Source organism: Hippoglossus hippoglossus, chromosome 19 (genome assembly GCF_009819705.1).
Source record: "Hippoglossus hippoglossus isolate fHipHip1 chromosome 19, fHipHip1.pri, whole genome shotgun sequence".
NCBI lineage: Eukaryota > Metazoa > Chordata > Actinopteri > Pleuronectiformes > Pleuronectidae > Hippoglossus > Hippoglossus hippoglossus.
In genome coordinates this window covers 2,212,472-2,234,427 of record NC_047169.1, presented here as the reverse complement: position 1 = coordinate 2,234,427, position 21,956 = coordinate 2,212,472, and the positions used below count along the sequence as shown (strand labels likewise).

Sequence of the window (21,956 nt, the reverse complement as noted above, 5' to 3'; positions counted from 1 at the left end):
CGTTCAAAGCGATGGAGAGAAACTTTTATTTTTCAAGCGCTATGAGTTCACTCACAAATACAAAAAGCTCACCGGCGAGGAAACACCAGAGAAAAGGAAGGAAACAGCTCACACCACCGCCACAGAAGAACCCTTTGCACTAAAAATTCATCACATTTGACAGCTCGGGTACATTTGCATTGCTCATAATTAGCTCTAAACAATAATAACAGATGCACAAAATGTCCTAGAGCTACACATCGGCTTGTTTATGAAGGTTTATGGACGTTAAGCATCGAAAGGAGCAGTAAAAGTTACACTAAAGCGCGTTGAATGGCCTCCGGGTACATTACATTCAATGAAGAGCAGCATATGGGTTTTGGGAAACTTTTTCCTTTTTCCTCCTTATTTTTTTTACTCGTATTTTATTTTATTTTTTGTAACTGTACAATGAATTTCACTCCTGTTAGACCGTCAACAAGTCACAATAAAGAGCTGAAGTTTAAACACCTTCAAGAGACAGAGAGAGCAAAGAGCATGGACAAGAAATACCCCCAATAATATTTACATCTTCTTTCACATCTAAGCTAATCATAATACGACAGTCAACTGAAAAAAATGGTATTTTAACACCACAGAATACTTCTTCTTCTTCTTCTATCACAATAACATGCTGGAAGGTGCTGCGCTTTCAAAAGCTTTACAGTACTCATGGATTTTCTTTTTCTTGGTTTCTCTTTTTTTTTTTTTTTTGTGTATGTTTTTATTTTAATTCTCATGATTTTTTTAAACACTTTTCCCCCCTTTCAAAAAAAAAAAAAGTTATTCAGTTGTGGAAGGCGCTGCCTCCCGTCACAAGGCTCATGCTTTTCAGTTTATTGTCCTTCTTCCACTTCATCCTGCGGTTCTGAAACCAGATTTTGATCTGTCTTTCGGAGAGACACAGGGCGTGGGCTATCTCTATCCTCCGCCGTCGGGTTAGGTACCTATTGAAGTGAAACTCTTTCTCCAGCTCTAGCGTCTGGTACCGGGTGTACGCGGTTCGGGCCCTTTTCCCGTCAGGTCCAGTCATATCTACAATTTTACAGAAAACCCAGACAATTAGCAACTGCACCGCACCGCACCGCACAACACACACGCACACACACACACACACACACGCACAGGCCGTTATTAGAATTGTTTGGGCTCTTTTGGCTGGAGTGTGGGGATGTGGCACAGACAGAGAGGGGTCACTACATGGGATGAGCTGGTGCAGGGGAGGTGGAGGAGGTGGAGGAGCATGCAACCAACACGACACATCACAACACTCACACGCCACGGGTGTTTACTGTCGCCTTATTATTATCATTATCATCTCCACATCTCGCCATCAAGCCCTTTGCGCATTTTACGCACAGTTTTAGAGAAAAAAGCCCAGATGCACATTTCCCTGCGCGGTGCTCCGGCTCCAGCTGCGGTTCACCCGGAGCCACCGAGAGCACGCAGCCCCACAAAGACTCCACAAACACCAGCCACACAACCACCGCTGCGCACTCATGCAACACCGCACAGATTCATCAGCGTGACACCCGGCACAACTTAAACATTAGGAGTGAATATACCATGGCTTATGTGCAGTTTCCGCATCCAGGGGAATATTTGTGGCGTTTGGCAATCGTTAGATGTGGGAGTGGAGGAGGTGGCGTTGGGTTCCTGGTGCTGCTGCTGCTGCTGCTGCTGTTGCTGCTGCTGCGCCCGCGGTGCCGCGCCGGAGCCACCGCCGCCTCCGCCGCCGCTGCTGTGCGCGCCCTCCTCGGTCTCGGACGCGACGGTGGGGTCCTCGATCTCCGTGAAATGAGCGTTGTTGCTTTTGTTCAGCGCGCCGCCGCCCGAGGTCGCGCCCCGGTCGAGCGGGGGAGAGGGGCTTTTTAGTTCCAGCGGATCCCGGCCGGCCGTGGCGCACGACGCCGGCACCGGATCTGGGGACGAGAGCGAGCAGTTGGGCGTCTGTCTGTAGCGGGCGTCCGGCCCGAATCCCCGGGCATCCTCCCTCACGGCCCCGAAGTGGCCGCCGGTGTTGGTGCGGTTCACCGTTAGGTCCATGCCATTGTAGTTGTAGCCGAAGGACCCGGAGTGCATGGTGCCAGGGTCTCTGAAGGAGCCGCTCACAGCGCCGTTAGTCCCATAATTTAGTAACTGATAGTCGGAGCCATTTGGATAGCGCCCTGAGAACGAGTTTACAAAGTAAGAGCTCATTTGCTTGGATTTTTAAAGCCTCGATTTGTAGATCTTTGTCGCTATAATCCTGTGTGTTTGCACGATTTATGGACGCAATCATGAATTATAAGCAATGAAGCCCTACTGTACTTTGCCAGGTATGCGGCCAAATATGGGAGAGCGTTCCGGAATCACGTGCCTTTGTTGACCAGTCGTAAATCCTCTCTGATGACTTCGAGAGGTAATTCATGCTCCATGGTTACAAATGATGACGAAATAATGGTCGTTAGGCTCCAGTCAATGGTGCCTCCCCGCTGCGCCCCGAGAGCCGTGCGTGCAGAGAGCGCCATCTTGCGGACGGAGCCGGCAGTGCTCCGCCGGGACGCGGGGGAGTCGATCCATCATTTATGTAACGCGCGGATCGCACAGGCCACAAAAGGCTCAGGTAACATAACCGAGACTGATCTGCTGGCACTTTGACGCGCACGGTGCCAAACTGGAAATTTGATTCAATCTCTGCTCTGGGTTTATGGGAATTTATAGGTTTATGATCTCAAAATCCCCTAGAATAAAAAAAAAAATACTGATGCTAATAATAAACCAGCTTCTTATTAATATAATATAATATGTATAATAAGTGGTTTTTCCTTGAGTATAAATGACAACACAAGATTTTCCAATATACATCAAAAAGCCTTTATTTCTATGTACAATTTCCTAAAGAAAATATTGCACACGATATCCAGATGTGCATCGAACACATGGTGAACAACAATAAATAACATGTCACATTTTCTCGTCTGTACAAAGTTCGTGAGTGGATGATGGCACAGCTGTAAACAACACGACTATCACAGAGAACAACTACAGCACAAGATGCACAGTGAAGGACGAAGCCTCTTCGTGTCGTGAGCAAATCATAAGAATAGAACCGAACTCAGGAGGCCTGTGGTCATGAGGTAACAACATTGTCAAAAACCAAACACTACAAATTATTTACATTTTGGCGGATTTTTGCATAGTCCTCTAAATAAAAAGACACGAGCACAAGGACAGACAGAGGAGGACCTGATCGGAACCTAATGCAGACAGTATAACCGTGCGGACACTATCACTCGACACGTCTCTAACAGGGGGTTCGCAGCACTTCATCTACAGAGGAATCACACATTTCATTTTTTTTGTTTTGTTTTTTTTATTGTATTTCTGTGCGCCAGTGTCCCTTTAGCTCTTCTTCTCCGCCTGCTCCTCCTCCTCCTCCGGGGTCTTCGAGGGGTTCAGGAGCTTGTTCTCCTTTTTCCACTTCATCCTGCGGTTCTGGAACCAGATTTTGATCTGTCTCTCCGTCAGACACAGGGCGTGGGAGATCTCTATCCGGCGCCTCCTGGTCAGGTAGCGGTTGAAGTGGAACTCCTTCTCCAGCTCCAGGGTCTGGTAGCGGGTGTAGGTCTGTCGGCCCCTGCGGCCACTGCTGCCGAACGGGCCTGGAACAACAAGGTGGATTCATGAGTTCATAATTCAAACGCTGGGGCTCGAGTGAATGTCCAACGTGTGGGAGGAGAATGTACCTGAAACTGCACTCAAAATCTGTAGTGGTGTCTCTGAAAAAATACAATAAAGTGGAAATTTAGTGTATTGCAGCTCTAAATCACAGACTTATGCAAATATATTTTTTATGTGCATTAATTAGGATATTTGTATTAACTGCACTTTCTTCTATACGCTATATATTTAAAATACTTGGATTATCTTCCTATAAAAGCCTTTAATGGATACGCATGTGTCTGAGGATGGGCCTCAGTATCTAATATTGATTTTATTTAAATATATATATTCTATAATACGACTATATTCCTCAATCATGACTTTATTGTGCTCGTGACGCCTAATTATCATCTCATTTATATTTAAAAACCTAAAAGATGCCACTCGTGTCCATAAGGAGAATTATATGGTGCGTAAAAGTGGCATAAAGCGGAATTCTCTCTGTTTATTGTTCTGTGACACTAAAGAGTGAAACTTTGTTCAACTACACAACATCTTGTGTTGTTTTCTTATTCACAGTGAAGTAAACACTGTGGGGTTTTATTGTTTTGGACATTTAATGGCTCCAGAAAGTTGTGTTTTTTTTGCGTAATTTCTGAAAAGGGCCCAGTCTGAAGATGTGTGCCATCAAAGTTTGGAGCTCGGGTGATGCAGGCCCGGTCTGTGTGTGCGTGCGTGTGTGTACGTGCACGTGTGGTCGATGTGATGATGTAGTCGTCAAAGCCCTGAAGGCGCAGGAAAGATCCGTGCGCAGTGGAATTACAAACTCTGAATGTGTCTGTGATCATCTAATCTCTCCACGCTCTCTTTGGAAATGTTGAACTAAATGTGAGTGCGTGTGCGTGTTGGCAGCTGACAGGTAGCTGTGGGGCTCGGCGTGCACACTCCACGCACCTCCTGCACCTCCGGCACCTCCGGGCACCGGGGCAACAACACGGTGAAACGCGTGGCACTCACCGGCGGAGCAGGCGTTCATCCTCTGCATCCACGGGTAGATGAGAGAGGGGGACTTGTCGTCGATGCCGCCGCCCAGGCCGACGCTCTGCTCCGGGCACTCGGCTTTGCGCTGCTGGTGCTCCTGCGTGACGAACAGCGGCTGGTCCTCGCGGCTCGAGAAGGCGCACGAACCCTCCGCGTCCTTGTAGAAAGTCCCCACCGGGTTGTAGTCGCAGGCGGCTCCGCCACCGGCCCGGCCGTAGATGGCCGCGGCGCCCGTCTGCTGGTAGTAGGACGCCGGGTAAACCTTGTCCTGCATGTTGGCTGCTGCTCCATATGTGGCCGCGCTGGAGTAGTGTCTTAACGGATCCGTGTATCCCGAGGAATAGAGCGGTATCTGACCCAGGAGAGAGTCCTGTCCTCCCGGTAGAGACACGGGAAAAGTTGAGTTAACAAAATAGGAACTCATTGGGTGGACAACGGGGTGTATATACTCCGGAGGAATATGATTTGTTGTCTTTTATAGTCCAAGTGGTTTTGCCATTACTTTATCGGAGATTTGGTTTTTGCTGAGAGGGGGGGTGGTGAGGTGCCACTGAACGCGGAGGGGAAGTGCACCATCTGATCCACCTCTGGCCAATCACCGCCGTCTGCGCTTGCACTATTGCACCCATGGGGGGGCTCTTGTTGCGCGCAGGGGTCCCCGGTGAGTCGAGGCGAAGCGCACGGCTCTGTGGGTCTTTACGCGCGCACTTACACGGACGCCACGACGCGTGTAGAAATGCAAACACACAAGAAGCAAACAACACACTGCAAATGTGAACTGTGCGTGAAATAACACGGGATTTGCGCAACAGCAGCGCAGTAAAACAGAAGGAGACATAAACAAGCTCTGGTTCCGCAAATGATCCCTCCCTCTCTCTGTCTGTCTGTCTGTCTCTCTCCCCTCACTCCCCCTCTCTCTCTCCCTCTCTCACACACACACACGCGTTAACACACACACGTTAACTAACACACACACACACACAAATGCAAAAACAAGCAGAAAATACATCGCAATGACCCCAAACACTTTGCGCATTATTTCCATTTACGCACAGATTACAGCAGAACCTGCTCCACTGTGTGTTTCCATCTCTGCCTCAAACCTTCACTTCCACCTTTTTAAAAACAACACACCGTCACCAACAGACACACAACAACACACACCGTGTTTTTAATGCCACAACAAACCCTCACACCAAGTGTTTATCGATAATGTTGATGTTCCACTGTCTTTACAAAAGGTGTGAGCTCGTCCTGGTTCAGCACCGTGTGGAGAGCAGGAGGGATCACACACACACACACACACACACACACACACACACACACACACACACACACACACACACACACACACACACACACACACACACACACACACACACACACACACACACACACACACACACACACACACACACACACACACACCTCATCGTTACCATCATCCATCGTGATCAAGTGGACACTAAACTCAAATCCTGTGTAAGTACAAATATCTGATGCGAGTCTCAGTATCAGTTAATTTAATGAATCAGTGAATATTATTATGATTAGTAATAAATATTATTATGGTCATTAGTATTAACTAATGAATTCAAAGCCACATTTTTGGAGTTAATTTTCGCATTTTCATGAACAACAACAAAGATATTTGCTTCGTGATTTCTATTTCAGATCTTTATTATTATTCCATGTAGATTTTTTATTATCCATATAAATACATTTCCTCTATGGAAAAGTTACATTAGCTTATGAAACTGAATTTATAGTAACGAAATAAAACGCAGTATTGATTAAAATCTTCAATTTGTTGCAGTGTTTCGATTGAATTAGACAGAAAAATAAATATTTGTTTGGCATCAGCTCATAAAAAAATGACAAAATCCTGATTTCACCTTTGATAAAATTGTGCTTCTGAGTAAAGTTGTGTTTTATTTGAAATGATTTCGCTTCAGAAAACATTTTAAAAACAGTAAAATCCTGATGATTTGGTCTCGAAGGAATAAAAGCGGCTCCGCCTCGGAACCAGGCCGCAGCTCGGCAGCCTCGTGAGGATCAGATGCTGCTGAACTCATCTGATCAACTGGAACAAACATGAGAGAATAATAAACATAATAATAATACTATTTTATTATTATAAATAACATATTTCACATGATGCGTCAAATGAGACAAAGACAAGCAGCAGAAATCCTGCAGAACCTTGAATATGAGGATTATTGGCCTTTTTATATTATTATTAAATACGAGGTCAGAAATTAGAGCAACTATTTGTTCAATAATAATAATAATATAAAAACTGGGAAATAAAATAAAAGGCGGAACCCTCGATGAGACAGCGCCTCGCTTTCAACATAAAAGACTCCTGACATGGTTTTTCAGAATAAAACTGACCAAATGAGATAATGTAAAATAACCTCAGATGATTTGAAGAGTTTAAAATGTGGATGATGTTTAATAAACCGTGTCTCAGGTGTGTTAGGCCTCGTGACCACCATCATCATCATCATCATCATCATCACCACCAGGCCTGGAAACCAGAAACCATCACATCACATCCACTGGTTCCACATCAGGCCTCAGACCCGCAACATCTGTCTGTTTACAACATCTGTCTGCTCACAACATCTGTCTGCTCCCACTGGTTCCAGGTCGAGTCCTGCAGCTCCGGTCTGGTTCTACGCAGACGGAGCAGCAGCTGGTGGTGAATCGCTCGCACCAACGCAGCCCAGAGGAAGACGCAGGTTTGTGGATCTTTCTGGATCCTGTCTCGTGCTCCGTGTCTTTTCGTTTGCAGACAGAAACCAGCTCCAGAGCCTCAGTGACACTTCGGCCGGAGCAGAGCTGCGGCGGCGCGGGAGCTCGCCTCCTCTCCGCCGCAGGAGGAGAAACACGGAGCTCTTACCTTTTGTTGATAATCCATCATGGCCGGTGTGAGGCTGCCACTCCACCCGAGCCTCCTCCCGCGTCCTCCCGGCCTCCTCTCCCCCGCACGTCCGCCACCTCGCTCAGGTGATTCCATCCATTAATCCCGCCACCGTCCAGGAGCGTGACGCTGCCTCATTCCCACGCACACGCACACACACACACACAAAGTGCGGGTGCCACATCAACATGGCGCCGCGCACAGCCTCCATCATGGAGCATTACGCACCTTTTACGCAGCCGCCACAATCAACACAAACACACACGAGTCCAGAAAAGGTTTCGTTACGAGCGTTAAGTGGATGAGCGCTGGGAAACAGCAGCTGCGATGGGACCTCATGGGAAATAAGTTCCCATTGCTGCTGGGCCACATGACCGCCAGCAGCCAATCCGGGAGCCGCGCGAGTCGTAAACTTCCAAGGCAAAGTTGTAAATTTTCATAAACAGCAGCCGTTTTTGTTCTCGGGACATTCTTCCCCTTCGCCATCTTTATTTCCTCCAAAGGCCTGAACGGTTCCTGCTGCGTGGGAGGATGTGGGAGGACTGGGGGGGTTCTGCTGGTTCTGCTGGTTCTGCTGCAGCCTCCTGGTTCGGAGGTGGATGAACAAGGTCTGTGCGTCTTCTTATTGTTTCTCTAATCTGAACATAACATCCTCCAGACGTCAAACAATTCAAGTGTTGATCATATCAGATGATTTCATCCATAATCCTCCTCAATCCCAAACCTCCACTGTTTCATCTTCACCTCCAATACGCACGGGAATAATCTGCAAACCTCACATTTTCTTTTTGTGCTCAAATGATATGAAACCAGGATCAAATATTTATTAAATTAAATTCAGTTGTGATCCCTGATAATCAACGAATTCCTTCAGATCGTTGGATTATTGATCATTTCAGCCTGAGGGAGAATTTACTTTAAAACATCAAACCTTATTAAGATTATCAGGACAAAATGAAACTTTAATCTTCAAAGCAATTTAAAGAAATTAATCCTATAAAACTTCTTTCTCCTTGATGTTTTTTTCTACACGTGTATTTCCGTTCTGCTTTGTGTGAAATGATCCTTTTCAGCGGGAGATTTCCGACATTTATAGACGCAATAAAACCATAAATTCCTTAAATACAACTCACCCCCCCCCCCCCCTGCACTTTGATCTCTTTTTTTTTCCAAGACACAAAAAAAACAAATTGTCATATGTTCAAAATGTATATTTGTGGATTTGAAACAAAAATAAAAAGGGATGAAATGAAATAAAACCAACAACACGAGGATCTTTTCCATTAAATGTTTCTTTGAGATGATAATTCTTCCTAAAATCTTTTATTTTCTCTCTCTGGGCCTTTTGACCTTCAGACATGAAGCTGTTGTGATATTTCAATCATGGAAATCGTACAAAAATTAAAAAATTAAAAACGAAAATCTTCACTGCTCAGTAAATATATTTAATTCAGTCTCTTGATTCAAATCGTTCGATCAATGTGAAGTTTTATAAACTGTGGAAGCTTCATTAGACATTTGAGTGTTTTTTTGCCTTTCTGCTTCTTTTCAATAATATCAATTCACGTGTAAGAATAAGAAGAAGAATCTGGTTTTGCAGAGTTTTAAAAACAACAATTTTTCATTATTTGAACATCATGTATTGTTTAGTTGATTTTTTTCAGTCTGTGAACATAAAGAAACCGGAAGCTGTAAATCTTTCAAACCTCTGTAACTCAAAGAGAAAAGTCCTGAGATGAAACAGGAGCAAACATATTTTTAAAACATTAATTTACAACTTTGCAATAAATGAAATCAGGAGAAAGTTAAAATAAGTATTTAAAAAAAAGGAAATGAAATTCTAAATAATGAATATAAATTTTAAAAACAATTGCTTTGAACTGCAATTGTTTTTCCCAGATAAAAAAAAAAAGTACATTTTATTGATCATCAGTGCAAATACAGTTATTTTCGATACTTGACCTCAAATTCCACGGAGCTGAGAAGCAACAGGCCTTTCCTCATAACATGCTTCAGCTTAAATGAGAATGAAATGAAATCTTATAATTAATTAGTCAAACCTTAATGTCTAACGTGTCCTAATAGTCAGTTAGAGTTTACTGACGTGATTGAAGCTCATATCAAAACCCAACAATCAGCGAGTTAAGTAGATTCTGGTGCTTTTCAGAGGAAACGTGCAGATCTCAATCACACACTGTGTTAAACTGTGTTAAATGAGGCTTGTGTGCTTTTATTTTGGCACAGACGGCAATATATTTCACATTTCTGAGCAAACACACACACACACACACAAACACACACACACACACTGGTATAAAACATAAAAAAAGCCATAACTTGTTCTCTGCTGTGCTGCAGGTGATGCTGTGAGGTGGCGAGCGGAGCAAACTGCAGGAGTCCACATATAAAAGTCTGCGAACGTGACCCATCCATCATCGGCACAGTGAGTTTCTGTATCATCACAGTTTACGGCCTCTCTACCTCCGGCTCTCTTCACGTCCCGCTCCTGCAAAGTGGATTTTAAACGCGGAGCGGCGTCAGTCCGTGGCCCCCGCTCGTCGCTGGCCTCTGCTGTGCCGGGGGCCCCTGGCCTGAGAGAAGCCAGGCCTCCGGACCAGTGGGGCTCTGGAGATGACGAGCAGGCTCTGCAGGGCAGCGGGGGGGTGTACGGTGGAGACGCTGAGCCGGGTGTCGGAGACGGAGCTCCTCCTGCTCTCCTGCCACACGTCCAGAGATCTGCTGACTGACGGAGCGGAAAACACACAGAGCGAGAGACAACGTGAAATCTCCCCTGGAAAGACCAAACAAGTCCAGTGGTTTTAATAATGTGTTTAATAAAGCTGCTCCGTGGAAACTCTGCAGAGATTCTCAATATTACACAAATGTATCACAACTCTTCTATTATTAAAACAGGAGGAAACAATAATGAGCTGAAATTAAAAGCGCAGACTAATTATCGAGGTCGTGTTATGTTCATCTTTGATGTGTTTTAATATTTCTCATGTAGAATATTCAGAGATGTTTCCGTGCACCTTTTCAAATTTAAATGAGTCAAGCTTTTTTTCATAATTAAAAATGCTTTTTACTGTAGCTACATTAATTTTTTTTAGAAGATAGTGGAGCATAAAAAAATTGCAAAATTTATATATTTCGAATGAAAAAATAATGCAACGAACAGTCTGATCTAAAGACGTTTTGTAGTTCCCCCGCCTGAAGAGGTTTCTGCTCCTCCCAGCGAGCAGAGTGTGGAGATGTGTTACCTGACCAGTGTATCCGCTGGGTGCTGATGGTGTTGATGGTGTTGATGGTGCTGATGGTGTTGATGGTGCTGATGGTGCTGGGAGCGTCTCCCACTCTGTTGTGGCTCTCGAGCAGCGGACAGACGGACTGGTTCGGGCCGCTCTGCTCCGCCGGGGGCCTGAGCACACGCTGCTGGGTCAGGGTTAATTCCATCAGAGACATCCAGACACAATTATTCATATCCATGGAGCTGCTTTGAATTAACTGTGATACATTCATATTTACATTTACAATTTAAAACCAACAATTTGACGTTTGAAAAAAATTCTATTGCTCATAATCTCAAATGTAAAGCTCAAATAATATCCGGTGTAAATGAGCAGACGACCGACGTTTTATTAGTCGAAAGAAAATTATTCCGCAAGTGTTTAATGGTTCAAGTAATTTTTTATATTAGATAATATATATATATATTTATATTGTCAGGTTCCAGCATTAAATATGTTGCTGGATTCTCTTTGTCATTCAGAACAAGACAATAATATTTAAAATACAAATGTAAATGGAATTTTGTTCAAATATTTGAACACATTATGCAAATTGTTTGAAAAGCTGATTAATCCAAAATGGAAATAATCGTCAGCTGCAGCTTCATGTGTGTAAATGATTAAAATAATTAAAATGAACAAAAACTAATAGAAATCTTTATTTCTTCATTTTATAAAAATAAGTTAAAGTCACCATAACGTGATGTTTTGCAAGTACGACTGGATTTCTGTGATATTTCTGTGTTTTCTTTAAATAAACCTGATCTGAAATATTAGCGTCACTAAAATGAGTTTATGTTTTTATTGCTGTTTGTCAGCTGGATTACCCAAAAACTACAAAACACATTGGGGGGGGGCGTGACCTGAGAAGGAACTCATTACATTTTGGAGAGGATCTGGATAAATGGGCGGATCCAGTATATTTAAAAAGCTGAGATGGAGCATTAGCCTTGGTGGAGTTAAGCACCTCTAGTTTAGATTGGATTGGCGTCCCTGGTCGTGTACCTGCCGTGTGGTCTGAGGGCCGGGCGGCGGCGGCGGCGGCGGCGGCGGCTGCTGCTGCCTTTGGGGAAACTGCATCACAGGGTCAAACTGAAATGAACAAAACCAACAGAAACAGTTAAGAGAACGAAGAGACAGTGAGAAATCAGGTTGTAAAGTGAGTTAACCCAGTGTTCAGCTCGAACCTTGGTCTCCTGGTGTCTCGGCTGCTTCCTCTGCTGGGGGTCTCTCCCTGCCGGGCCCTGCAGCAGCTGCCGGATCTGCTCCACCACCCCCAGGTCCTGCAGTAGTTTCTTCCTCTGGAGAAGGGCCTCCACCCGCTGCTCCTCCTCCACCTCCGCCGCCGCCTCCTCCTCCTGCTTCTGCTTCTCCGCTCGGACGTGCGCAGCTTCAGGATCCTCCACCAGCCGGGATAGACGAGGCTGGATACAAACAAAGAGCCCTGTGATTCAATTTGTTTTTATGGCCTGACTCTATATGGAACCACGAGTATTAGGTTCCCAATATATTAGCAATTACTGTCACTGAATAACATCGATGACTGTGTTAGTTTTTCCTGGTGTTGACAACAAAGCATATTTGTAATAAAAGTTATCAGCAGCAATATTATTCTGGCTAATTTAAAACGTGGTTTCTACACATTAGCTCTGAGGATGGGGTCAGACAGAATATGAACCATCCGTCAGGGGGCAGGAGCGGTTTGCCTCCCTCTGGTGGTTCCATGTGGACACTGGCTCCTCACCGGCCGTGTGGGGGGGACTCGAGCTGGTGTCTGTCGCCGTCTGACCCGCTCCCCCGCCGTCTCCCCCTGCAGGTCTCTCCTCCGACCCCCCCTCTGCTCCCTCTCCTTCTCCTTCTCCTCCTTCAGACGCAGCTCCTGCAGTTGTTGCCTAAAAAACACACAAACACGCAAAATCAAGCAACTCTGATATGAAGTGACAGGAGTTTTAGATAAGTTGCCTCGAATCAAATCTAATCATTTATTTTTTCTTCTTTTATTTATTTACTCAACTCCATCTCTTTCATCTTTTATAGACACTATTCAAAACTGTTAATAAAAGGTTTTGGGTTTAGTTATAACAGCTGTTTAATAATGGACAAGATTATCAAGAATTACAACTTCTCTATATCTTCTATATATTCTGAAAATATAGTAATAAAATATAAAATAAAATGCCAGTTACTATATTTTCTTTTATCATGTGTTTATGCAGCAGCCGTCACTCGTAGGTGCTTGTAAGACGAGTTATTGTCACATTATTGTTGACAAATATATTAATAAACACTTGTATTTTCTTGCCTGTTTTATATTCTGCCAATAAAAGTGTTACTCAAAGGTAACACGTCATCATTAGAATGAATAAAGGTTTCAGTAAATAGTGGGTGTTGTATACATTCATAAATAGATCGTGTTATTGTTGCATTGCTGAATAATTAATTTGCAAGTAGCCACATTCTATTCTTTATACTTTAGGCCAGTAAATCCCAAAGTAACAATATCCTACCATCCAAAAAAACCTTATTTTCTTAAAAGTAGTGGAAAAATATCAGTATTTCAAAAAGAAATGATCTTCTTAAAGAAGGTGCAGACAGAGTGAGCGGTAACGAGACCAGTTGTGTTGTGTTGTGTTGTGTTGAGTGTGTTGAATGTGTGTTGCTGGTACCTGGAGCAGTCCTCTCTGGCCTGGGACGCGGCCGTCTTCTGAAAGAGGACGTTGCTGTGTTTGAAGTACTTGTCGTATTTCTCCGCTCCGTGTCGGGGGTAGATCCTCTTGAAGCCTCCCAGGTTGTCGGCCTCGTACTGCTCCATCTGCTCCACCGTGGCCGCCTGGCACTGCCGCAGCTCCTCCAGCCTGGTGGTACAACACACAGACACACACACACACGTTAACGGCGACCCGCGAACACACTGGATGAACGTAGAAAGACGTCTGACAGGAGCGTACCTGGCCTCTCGGGTGTGGTTCTGCTCCAGCCGGTCCTTCACCCTGCGTCTCTCCTCCTTGGTGATCTTGCGGCGGTCGCAGGCGCCCAAGTTGATGAGAACCAGGGTGTCGTACAACAAGGCATCCTTCACCTCGCGGTCCAGCTGGGAGTCGGTGGTGAAACTCGGTGAGTGGTTCACCTGGACACACAGAGAAACATCACACATGTTTGAATCAATAATCAATTTCCTGAGTCACACTTTTCCCCCTTAAACAAATATTTACTTTAAATTTGAGTTTTTAAAGAAACCAAACATCTGAATCTGGAGGAAAATGTGAGTAAATGATGCACAAGACATTTGCAATATTTGATGTGGCCATAAAACACGGAGGTCTGCGTTTTAATATTCAACTCAACGTAAACACCATCAAGCCTCGATGGAGAGCTGGAATAAACCGATTCACAATATATGTGTGATACCGTGTGAAATGAGTTTTACAAGGGAAACGAGGGGGGAAATGTTCAGGGATTAAAAAACCCACTTGAATGAATTTCCCATTCATACATTTCTGTTACTTTCATGCCGATAAGCAGGACAGTGAGGAGCTTGTGAGCAGCGATGACTGATCTGCCCAGTGTATTAAACCCAGGTCCCTCACCTCCAGCACCCAGGGCCGCAGGCGGTGGTCCAGCAGCACGTCGAAGCCCAGGATCTCGAAGCAGACGCTGCCGCTGGTGTGGTTGGGGAAGCAGGTCTGGTAGTTGTGCTTGAGGGTCGGCTGAGCGGAGATCAGCGTCTTTATGATCACGTCCTCGATGTCGCTCCACATCTTCTCCGTGTTGCAGCTGATGGACTCCAGGTACTTGTTCAGCGTGGACAGTTTTCTACGAGAGAAAACAATACAAAAAATTAAACAGAACTTACTTTAGCAACAGTAAAGGAATGTGAGATTTTACTTCGGGACATTTATACCGTTTGCTGCCAGTGTCCTCGTCACGGACAAACCTCTCACTGTTCTTGTTGATTGAGTAGTTGGTGAGATGCATGCACACGTCATCCTGAGTCACACAGACAAGGTCAGTACAGTACACAGCATCACACACACACACAAATATATATATATATGTATTAGTACTTTACGATTATGATTGGATATTCTTTAACGGTTCCTACCACGTTGCCGTGCTTGGGCTCGTTGTAGTGTGTGGTGCAGAAGCGAGCCAGTCCCTCCTTGAACATGAACACGCTGAACGGGTCACATGACGTCACCAGCACGTAAATACGCAGGTCGAACTTGAACCCGTCAATGATGAAAGGCTGAGGAACACAAAAGACAACACGTCAGGATATCAGTCTGTGTTCCAGGTGCTGCTCCACGTGCTGCCGGACGGACCCTCACCCTGGAGATGTACACCTGGCAGATCATGTGTTCTCCAGCTGGAATGTCTTTACTCGACTTGGTGATGAAGATGCCTTTGCCCTGGCAACCGGCGTCTGGCTTACAGATATACGTCCTGTGTTTTTTGGCCCTGGTGTACGCTTGGAACTCGCTGTAACTGCAAAGTGCAACCGGAGGAGGAGTTAGTGAACAGGGGAGACGCCGGGGAAGAGCAGAATGACACGAGGACGGAGCACACTGACTCTGCGGGAAGGCACCACGTCCGGGGGAAGATGCCGTAGTCTTTGGGGAAGAGCTTGAGCATGTGGTTCATGTTTCTTGCCAGTAAATCTTTGCGGCAGATCTCATTCATCCCTGGGAAATGGTTTATTTTCTGCGAAGACAAACAAAGCAGACGATGGGGTTTACATGGGAAATATTCCATGAGCGTATGAGGACTGTGCTGCATATTTTTATTAGGAGGAAGTGGGTATAACAAAATAAACCCATCTCCTTTATTCATAGTTAGAAGAACAGAAGAGAAGATTGGAGGACATTGGTATTAACTTGCTGAATAGTAACCGCACTGAAAAACCCAATTAAACTACAAACTGTTTGCTTGAAGATCTTTTCCAAATGTGAATCTCTACAAACATCCTTCTTCTTTTATTTCATGGGTAAACATATTGAGGATAATTAAAAAGACATGTGGAGACGTTACAAAATGAAAGAGCAGTGCGACTAGTCTCCCGTGATCCATCTCCAGGTAAAGAAATTGAATTACCAGACGATTATTTTACAGCGTTGGGTCCAGTTCAATTAGCCTTTTGTGATGATGGCGGTAATGTGACTGCGGCTGAGAGTGAATTCAATCGTGTACCTGGTAACACTTCATGTCCTTAACGCGGAGTAGAGTCACAGAGAAGTCCGTCCAAAACAGCGTCCAGTCCTCGCCCTCCGCCACCTCCTTGAGGCCGTACCTGCAGGCAGCTCGTCGCACTGAGACAGACGTCGAGAGGTTTTCTTTAGAAGCTCCCAACGCTTTAACAGACATTTATCTTAATTCAGTCCTTTTTGTCCCATACATACCACTTTCATACTTGCAGTTGGTGAGGCTGATCCACAGTCATCTGGAAGAGAAGAGAGACAAAAAGAAGGACAGACATCTGCTTTGCTGCGAGGTCCTACAGACGCCTCATTACACTCATCTTCCCTTTCCCCCCCAAATGATGAGGACAAATGAGGAAACAAAATCTTAAGAGCCTCGAGGACAAGTTATAAAATGGTAGCTGTCAGGGTGCCCAGCTGTTAATGGGAAATAACTGTAGAAGCACAAATGGAGGAGAACCAGCAGTAAAGTACCTCTTCTTGCCTTTCCTCCTCTTCTTGATGACAGGCGGCCTGATGGGGGTGCAGGCTTCACTCTGGCTCTCGCCCTCCTCTCCTCGCAGCTCACATTTAAGCACATCGCCGTATTTGTCTGGGCTGACCACAGGTAGACCCATCCTGCATGTGTCACAGACAGAGGCCCGGTTAGGGGGGGGGTGCAACAGGGAAGGGAAGGCAGGGAATCTCCTGGGGCCGGGCGCTAACCCTGAACCGGCTGTAAGAGGTGTTTCATTAGTTTGATATATTGGGATTATTGTTGTTATTTTTTGCATTTATATATTTTTAGACACTAGACAATGGGTTTGTTTAATTGCCCGAGTACAACGCAACTAGAACTGGTGCCTCAGTGGCTTTTGGTTAAGTTTACATTAAACATTACATTAAAGTAAAATTCCCTTGGAACATGAAAGGAAAAAAACCTTCCTTTGGAACAAAGAACTTTGGAACAAGAACATTTATATTTATTTACGCAATATAAAGCACAGCCGAGCCAAACAGGAGCGCATCGTACTAAACGGAAACACAACGCACAGCGACTGGAAGACGGCACAACGATTGGATTTGACGGTCATGTGTCATTGCGCAGCTTTGTGCTTTGGTGGCGTTAATTGTGTCGGCAGCGTTTGTCGGATTTGCGCTGAAGGTCTGAGTTGCTGCTGCTGTGTTCGGTCGTGGGCGTCCAGACGCCACGGAGGGATCGTGATTGTTTGATCCCGCTTTGCAGAAATAAGCAAGCAGGCAAGTATCTGAAAAAGGCTGCAAGGGCTCATGGGATCAAAGGATAATATTACGGATGCTCTTATTTTGAAAAGGCTAATGCTCCAACCACCAGCAATCTCAATCCTACTGTCGCTGTCTTCCATTCCTGTGTCTGGATTGGATAAGGATGACTTCATAGAGTTGCCTGATGTTTTCACCCTAAAGTGCCGGCCTGTGACAAAGCTGAATGTTCCCATGCAAGGAGATGTTGATCAATGGCCATATCCGAGGGGTATTGAACTCCATGAAATTGACTCTGACATTGACTCGCTCATTGGAACAAACGCATCAAAGGTGATGGAACCGTGGGAGCTGGTTGATATCCAGAGAGGCGGACCCTATAAGGTGACGTGGGATGGGTTCTTAATGGTCCACGTCGAGGTGGAAACAACAGCAGGAAACAAACTGCCGGTTCAGCTGTAAGTACCAATCGAATATCCATTGCAAACATTGGGGAAATGTTGGTTTAACAATATAACCGTGAATTCAGCGAGAGGTCATCAGAGGAACAGGCTGAAATGTCAAGAGAGGACATTAAGTTTAGTGCTGAAAGACGGCCGTTACTCCCTTCACCTGCCTTTCAGACATCAGAGAAGCAGCTGATGTGGAACAATGGAGATATACTGGTTCTAAGGAGAATCCAGCTGATGGAGCATCCAGGGGAACGAGAGTGGACGACTTCCGGACAAACAAAAGGTGGATTCATGGACCAGAGTTTCTCTCTAAGCCAGAGGACGAAAGGCCTGAATCTGACTTGAGAGACCTGGCAGTCGACTTCATTGTCAAAGACACAGAACATCACCCTCAGGGCCCCTTTCACCTGGGGCCTCCAAAGTCCCGTGGAACGCCCCTGCATACAGTACGAGCTCATTTGACTGTAAGCAAATGCAAAAAGGTTTCGATGACACCGACGACAAAGAGCAAATGATGCCGTTCCGTTTTCCGACACTCACAGCTCTCTTTTAATGGGCTGCGCTGCTCAGCCTCACAATGAAACTCCATCACACAGAACGAAGTACATGCTGTAAGTGTGGAATCATGTTTCCGTTTCCATTTCTCTCATCAGGTGAGTGCTCCGGCTGTCAGCGCACTGCTCACTCACCGGCAGCCAAGAGTTATTGTCGCAGGACGGATACAAATGATACCGCAACAATATCGCAGGGATTTAATCCACACATCTACAGTTTGATGCGTTTTAATTATGTTCTATTCCATTCATAAAATAAAAAAGTGGAGTCAGTGAGGTAAACAAATATCTGAATGAGACTGTAGCTTTGGAAAACTACTGTCAATTAACATCACAATGTTTTTTTAAGATCTACTTCATTACTTTTTTAACTTTTTCTCACCAGCCGCAGTCTTTATATCTTTTTACTTTGTGCATCAAAAGGAAATTCTGCAGTCACGCTGACGGCTTCTTCACACAATGCATCGCACGGAACACAAAGGGAGACGAGAATATCAAATATCTTTAGGGTATTTTCTCATAAACTGAAATGCTTGACAAACTAAAGATTTGAGGTTAAAGGCAGTGGTATGAGTCATAAACCCCGCCTCCTCCATGTTAGCAGATGGGACAATGGCCAAGCTGAGATGTAAACTGTGAATAAATCTTTCTCCAAAATGTTTGGTTTTAAATGTTTGGTTCCAAAATGTAGAGTTTGGTTTTAAATATGCAACATCATTATTGACAGCTGAGACTGGCTCACGATTGGTCAAGCATGTGTATTGGCCACACCCTCGCTACGGTGGCCCCACCCCTCGATCTCTACTCTAATGACGTCCTCTTCGCAAGATGGCAGCGTTGTTTTGGCTTCATTTCAGGATAGTGGGAGGAAGTAGAGACGCATCGTCCATCTTTACTCACAGTCTGTGGTTCAAGGGATTCATGATGTGAATCACTGCGTCAAACATCCAAAAGTTGTTGAGATATTTCTCTCTGAAGCAGAAATATGAAGCTCATGAAGGCACCGGAGGAAACGTCTGGGATCCCCACCGTTATTTGGATTCATGAGCGTCGGTGATAAATTACACAACATGTTTAACTGCTGTTGAGATTTGTCTGCCTGGATGAAAATGCTGCACAGGAGCAGCGAGGCGAGTTTAATTCCAGAAATGTCCCTGATCTGCAAACGTCCGTCTGCACTCGGACTTGAGCACAGCGGCGACCACTCGTCTCAGCTGCTCGCCGCTGCCTCCTATCTGGTGTCTTGTGAGGTGAAGGTGAGGTCAAGTTTAGTCCTGGTAATGATCGTGACAGACTACTGGTGAAGGAGGAGGGGGGGGGGGTGCATTAAGGAGGGACATCCCAGCAACTCTGTGGGAGGCTACGGTGCTAGGTAACGGTATTCTGATCCAATGATCTGGATAATCCTGCCCCTGGACCGTGAGCTTTACGTTGGGCTAAGACGCCCCACTGATCTCAGCCCGGATACGGTTACAGCCCCGGGAAGGATTTCTCCAACTCCTCCATCACCGTGCATCAACAACAGGTTTGTATTATCTGTCCTCCGAAAACAACGACTTGTTTAAATGTCACTGTAGAGACGTCAACATTCGGGCTAAACCATGAGTCGGCAAACTAACATTAACTATAATCTTACCTAAATAGAACTGCAGCACTAACAAGGTTGAATTCTTTAAAGTTGCTTTGGATAAACCTTTAAATTCTACATAAAACATCGACAATATCATCAAAATCACCGTCAGATAATATTATTTGAATGAACTGATCACTTGACCACTAAGGTTCTGTCTTTGTTGAATCTGTCTGAGCGGCAGACTGAACTTTGTGGCCTTTGAAGAGGCTGCTGAGTTAAATCTAATATTTACTTTGCCTTTATTGATATAAATGGATGCAGAAAATATATCGTAAACATGTCTGAGTGTAATTAAACAGGTTCAGCACAGAGTCCAGCCTCCAAAAGCATCAGAAAATTGAATTAACACTTGTGTAAAACAACAACCCCCCCCACTGTGACCTTTTACGAAGGCAGGATTTATTGCAGGAGTGTTGTATTAATTAGACAGCGTTAGTTCCAGCAGCTAAAGTGTTTCCTGTCAAGTCTCAGTGGCCTTATTTGAGAAATGACTGTTCCTCACCTGCATCGTTGGGCCTACATCTGTGAGGACGGAGGTGATGGTGGCTGCCCCTCGTCCGTCTGGCTCTCGCTACAGGAATCTTGGTTTTAAGAGCCCGTTAAGATGCTGTCACTCTCCTCGTTAGACAAACCACACAGCCACGTCTCAAGCACCTGCACCATCTGCCCCACACACACACACACACAGACAGACACACACAGTAGATCAGTATGACCACGAGGATGGTTCAGTTCAGATTGACTTACACACTCAAGCAACGAGCCCGCCGGTGGATCTGGTGACCAATTAGAAGCGGCGGGGACACACACCCGATCCCTCTCGACATGATGGAGAGAGAATGAGCAGGAGACCTCAGCGGGGAGCGGGCGGAGAGGGATAATCCCTGATATTTGTTCCCTGAAATACGAGAAGTGCTTTTCAACCACTCGTGTTGTTAAATTGAAATCTGTGCTGAAAGGTGTTGCAGGCTGGACATCGGTCCTCTGGGCCAAGATGACGTGAAGCACCTTCAGCTGAAGCTCCCAAACAAGACATTGGAAGTAGGGCAGGAAGGAAAACTAGGTCAAACAGTTGGTGAAGATGAACAGAGATTAATGAACCAATCAGCATTAATTAAGCATTAGCTGACATCCTACACTCTTATCAACCTTTACTCCTCGTGCTTTAAAGATCACAGGCTTCCAGCACGTCACCTCAAGCCAGTGTTGTGCTTCTGCAGGTATTTAATCTGCGTGTGGCAGAGAGCGAGTGACACACCGGCTACAGGAGCTCTCTCACGATAACAGTGAGGGGAAATTATAATTTAATGTGACAGCGGTGTCTTTTTATGGCCTGATATTAAATAAGGGGCAGGGAAGTTGTTTGATTAAAATAAAGAAAAGCTCAGGTTATTAAATAAGCAAGGCAGTGTTGTGAAGGGGATATGGAAATGTCCTTCTCTCTGAGATATGAAACTGTGAAGCTGCAGGTTTATGATATTACTGTCGACTGTACAAAAAGTAGATTAATACCATATGAACACAGTACAATGACATCTTGTACCACGACTGGCCACAGTGTAAAAACCAGTAAAACCTCGTGAAAGTTAAGTATGTGACCATAATAAAACTGTAAAAGCTCTCGGACTCTCAAGAGTCACAAAATAAAGCACAACGCAAATCATAAGAAATGTTACTTCAGTCAAACAGACGCAGAGAAGCGTATCATGCAGTGTGAATCCATTTCAGAAGAATTTACTGTACATCATATATTATATTAGGGCTGCACTTAATATACATTATGTCCATTATCGATTCATCTGCTGCTAATTACCTGGATTTATTTTTGTGAAAAGACCCCCCAGGTCCCTTTCGCCCGAGGCCCCCCAAATCCCCTGAAACGCCTCTGCAGAAGTTGGCTACAGTCCTTGTGTAAAGACTTTAGCTTGTTTAGCTAACAACCAAAAAGAGAAAGAGAAACAACTTTAAAAACAATTTTTTTTAA

General features: G+C 44.9%; 3 protein-coding genes across 7 annotated transcripts; all 3 read right to left on the bottom strand.

Annotated features, from left to right (window-relative positions):
• Window positions 1–8: 8 nt before the first annotated feature.
• Window positions 9–2,497, bottom strand: hoxb5b (homeobox B5b). Its single transcript, XM_034570614.1, has 2 exons — window positions 1,584–2,497; window positions 9–1,053 (listed from the first exon to the last, which is right to left on the bottom strand). Exons 1-2 carry the CDS (start codon window positions 2,215–2,217, stop codon window positions 806–808), a joined length of 882 nt encoding a protein of 293 aa, XP_034426505.1. The 5' UTR covers window positions 2,218–2,497; the 3' UTR covers window positions 9–805.
• Window positions 2,498–2,860: 363 nt separating this feature from the next.
• On the bottom strand, window positions 2,861–5,235 carry hoxb6b (homeobox B6b). Of its 3 annotated transcripts, XM_034570620.1 has the most exons (3): window positions 4,681–5,235; window positions 3,747–3,779; window positions 2,861–3,662 (listed from the first exon to the last, which is right to left on the bottom strand). In XM_034570620.1, exons 1-3 carry the CDS (start codon window positions 5,126–5,128, stop codon window positions 3,403–3,405), a joined length of 741 nt encoding a protein of 246 aa, XP_034426511.1. In that variant the 5' UTR covers window positions 5,129–5,235; the 3' UTR covers window positions 2,861–3,402. The 3 variants fall into 3 exon arrangements, with proteins under 3 accessions (XP_034426511.1, XP_034426509.1, XP_034426512.1); XM_034570618.1 differs by lacking the exon at window positions 3,747–3,779 and having other exon boundaries at window positions 4,618–5,235; XM_034570621.1 differs by lacking the exon at window positions 3,747–3,779.
• Window positions 5,236–9,775: 4,540 nt separating this feature from the next.
• ttll6 (tubulin tyrosine ligase-like family, member 6) lies at window positions 9,776–20,557 on the bottom strand. Of its 3 annotated transcripts, XM_034570611.1 has the most exons (16): window positions 20,475–20,557; window positions 16,587–16,730; window positions 16,314–16,351; window positions 16,105–16,223; window positions 15,488–15,618; window positions 15,246–15,402; window positions 15,020–15,163; window positions 14,819–14,904; window positions 14,505–14,730; window positions 13,866–14,044; window positions 13,584–13,772; window positions 12,662–12,809; window positions 12,105–12,341; window positions 11,923–12,009; window positions 10,891–11,062; window positions 9,776–10,373 (listed from the first exon to the last, which is right to left on the bottom strand). In XM_034570611.1, exons 2-16 carry the CDS (start codon window positions 16,727–16,729, stop codon window positions 10,168–10,170), a joined length of 2,262 nt encoding a protein of 753 aa, XP_034426502.1. In that variant the 5' UTR covers window position 16,730; window positions 20,475–20,557; the 3' UTR covers window positions 9,776–10,167. The 3 variants fall into 3 exon arrangements, with proteins under 3 accessions (XP_034426502.1, XP_034426504.1, XP_034426503.1); XM_034570613.1 differs by lacking the exon at window positions 20,475–20,557 and having other exon boundaries at window positions 16,314–16,354; window positions 16,587–16,717; XM_034570612.1 differs by lacking the exons at window positions 16,587–16,730; window positions 20,475–20,557 and having other exon boundaries at window positions 10,891–11,059; window positions 16,314–16,354.
• Window positions 20,558–21,956: the final 1,399 nt, after the last annotated feature.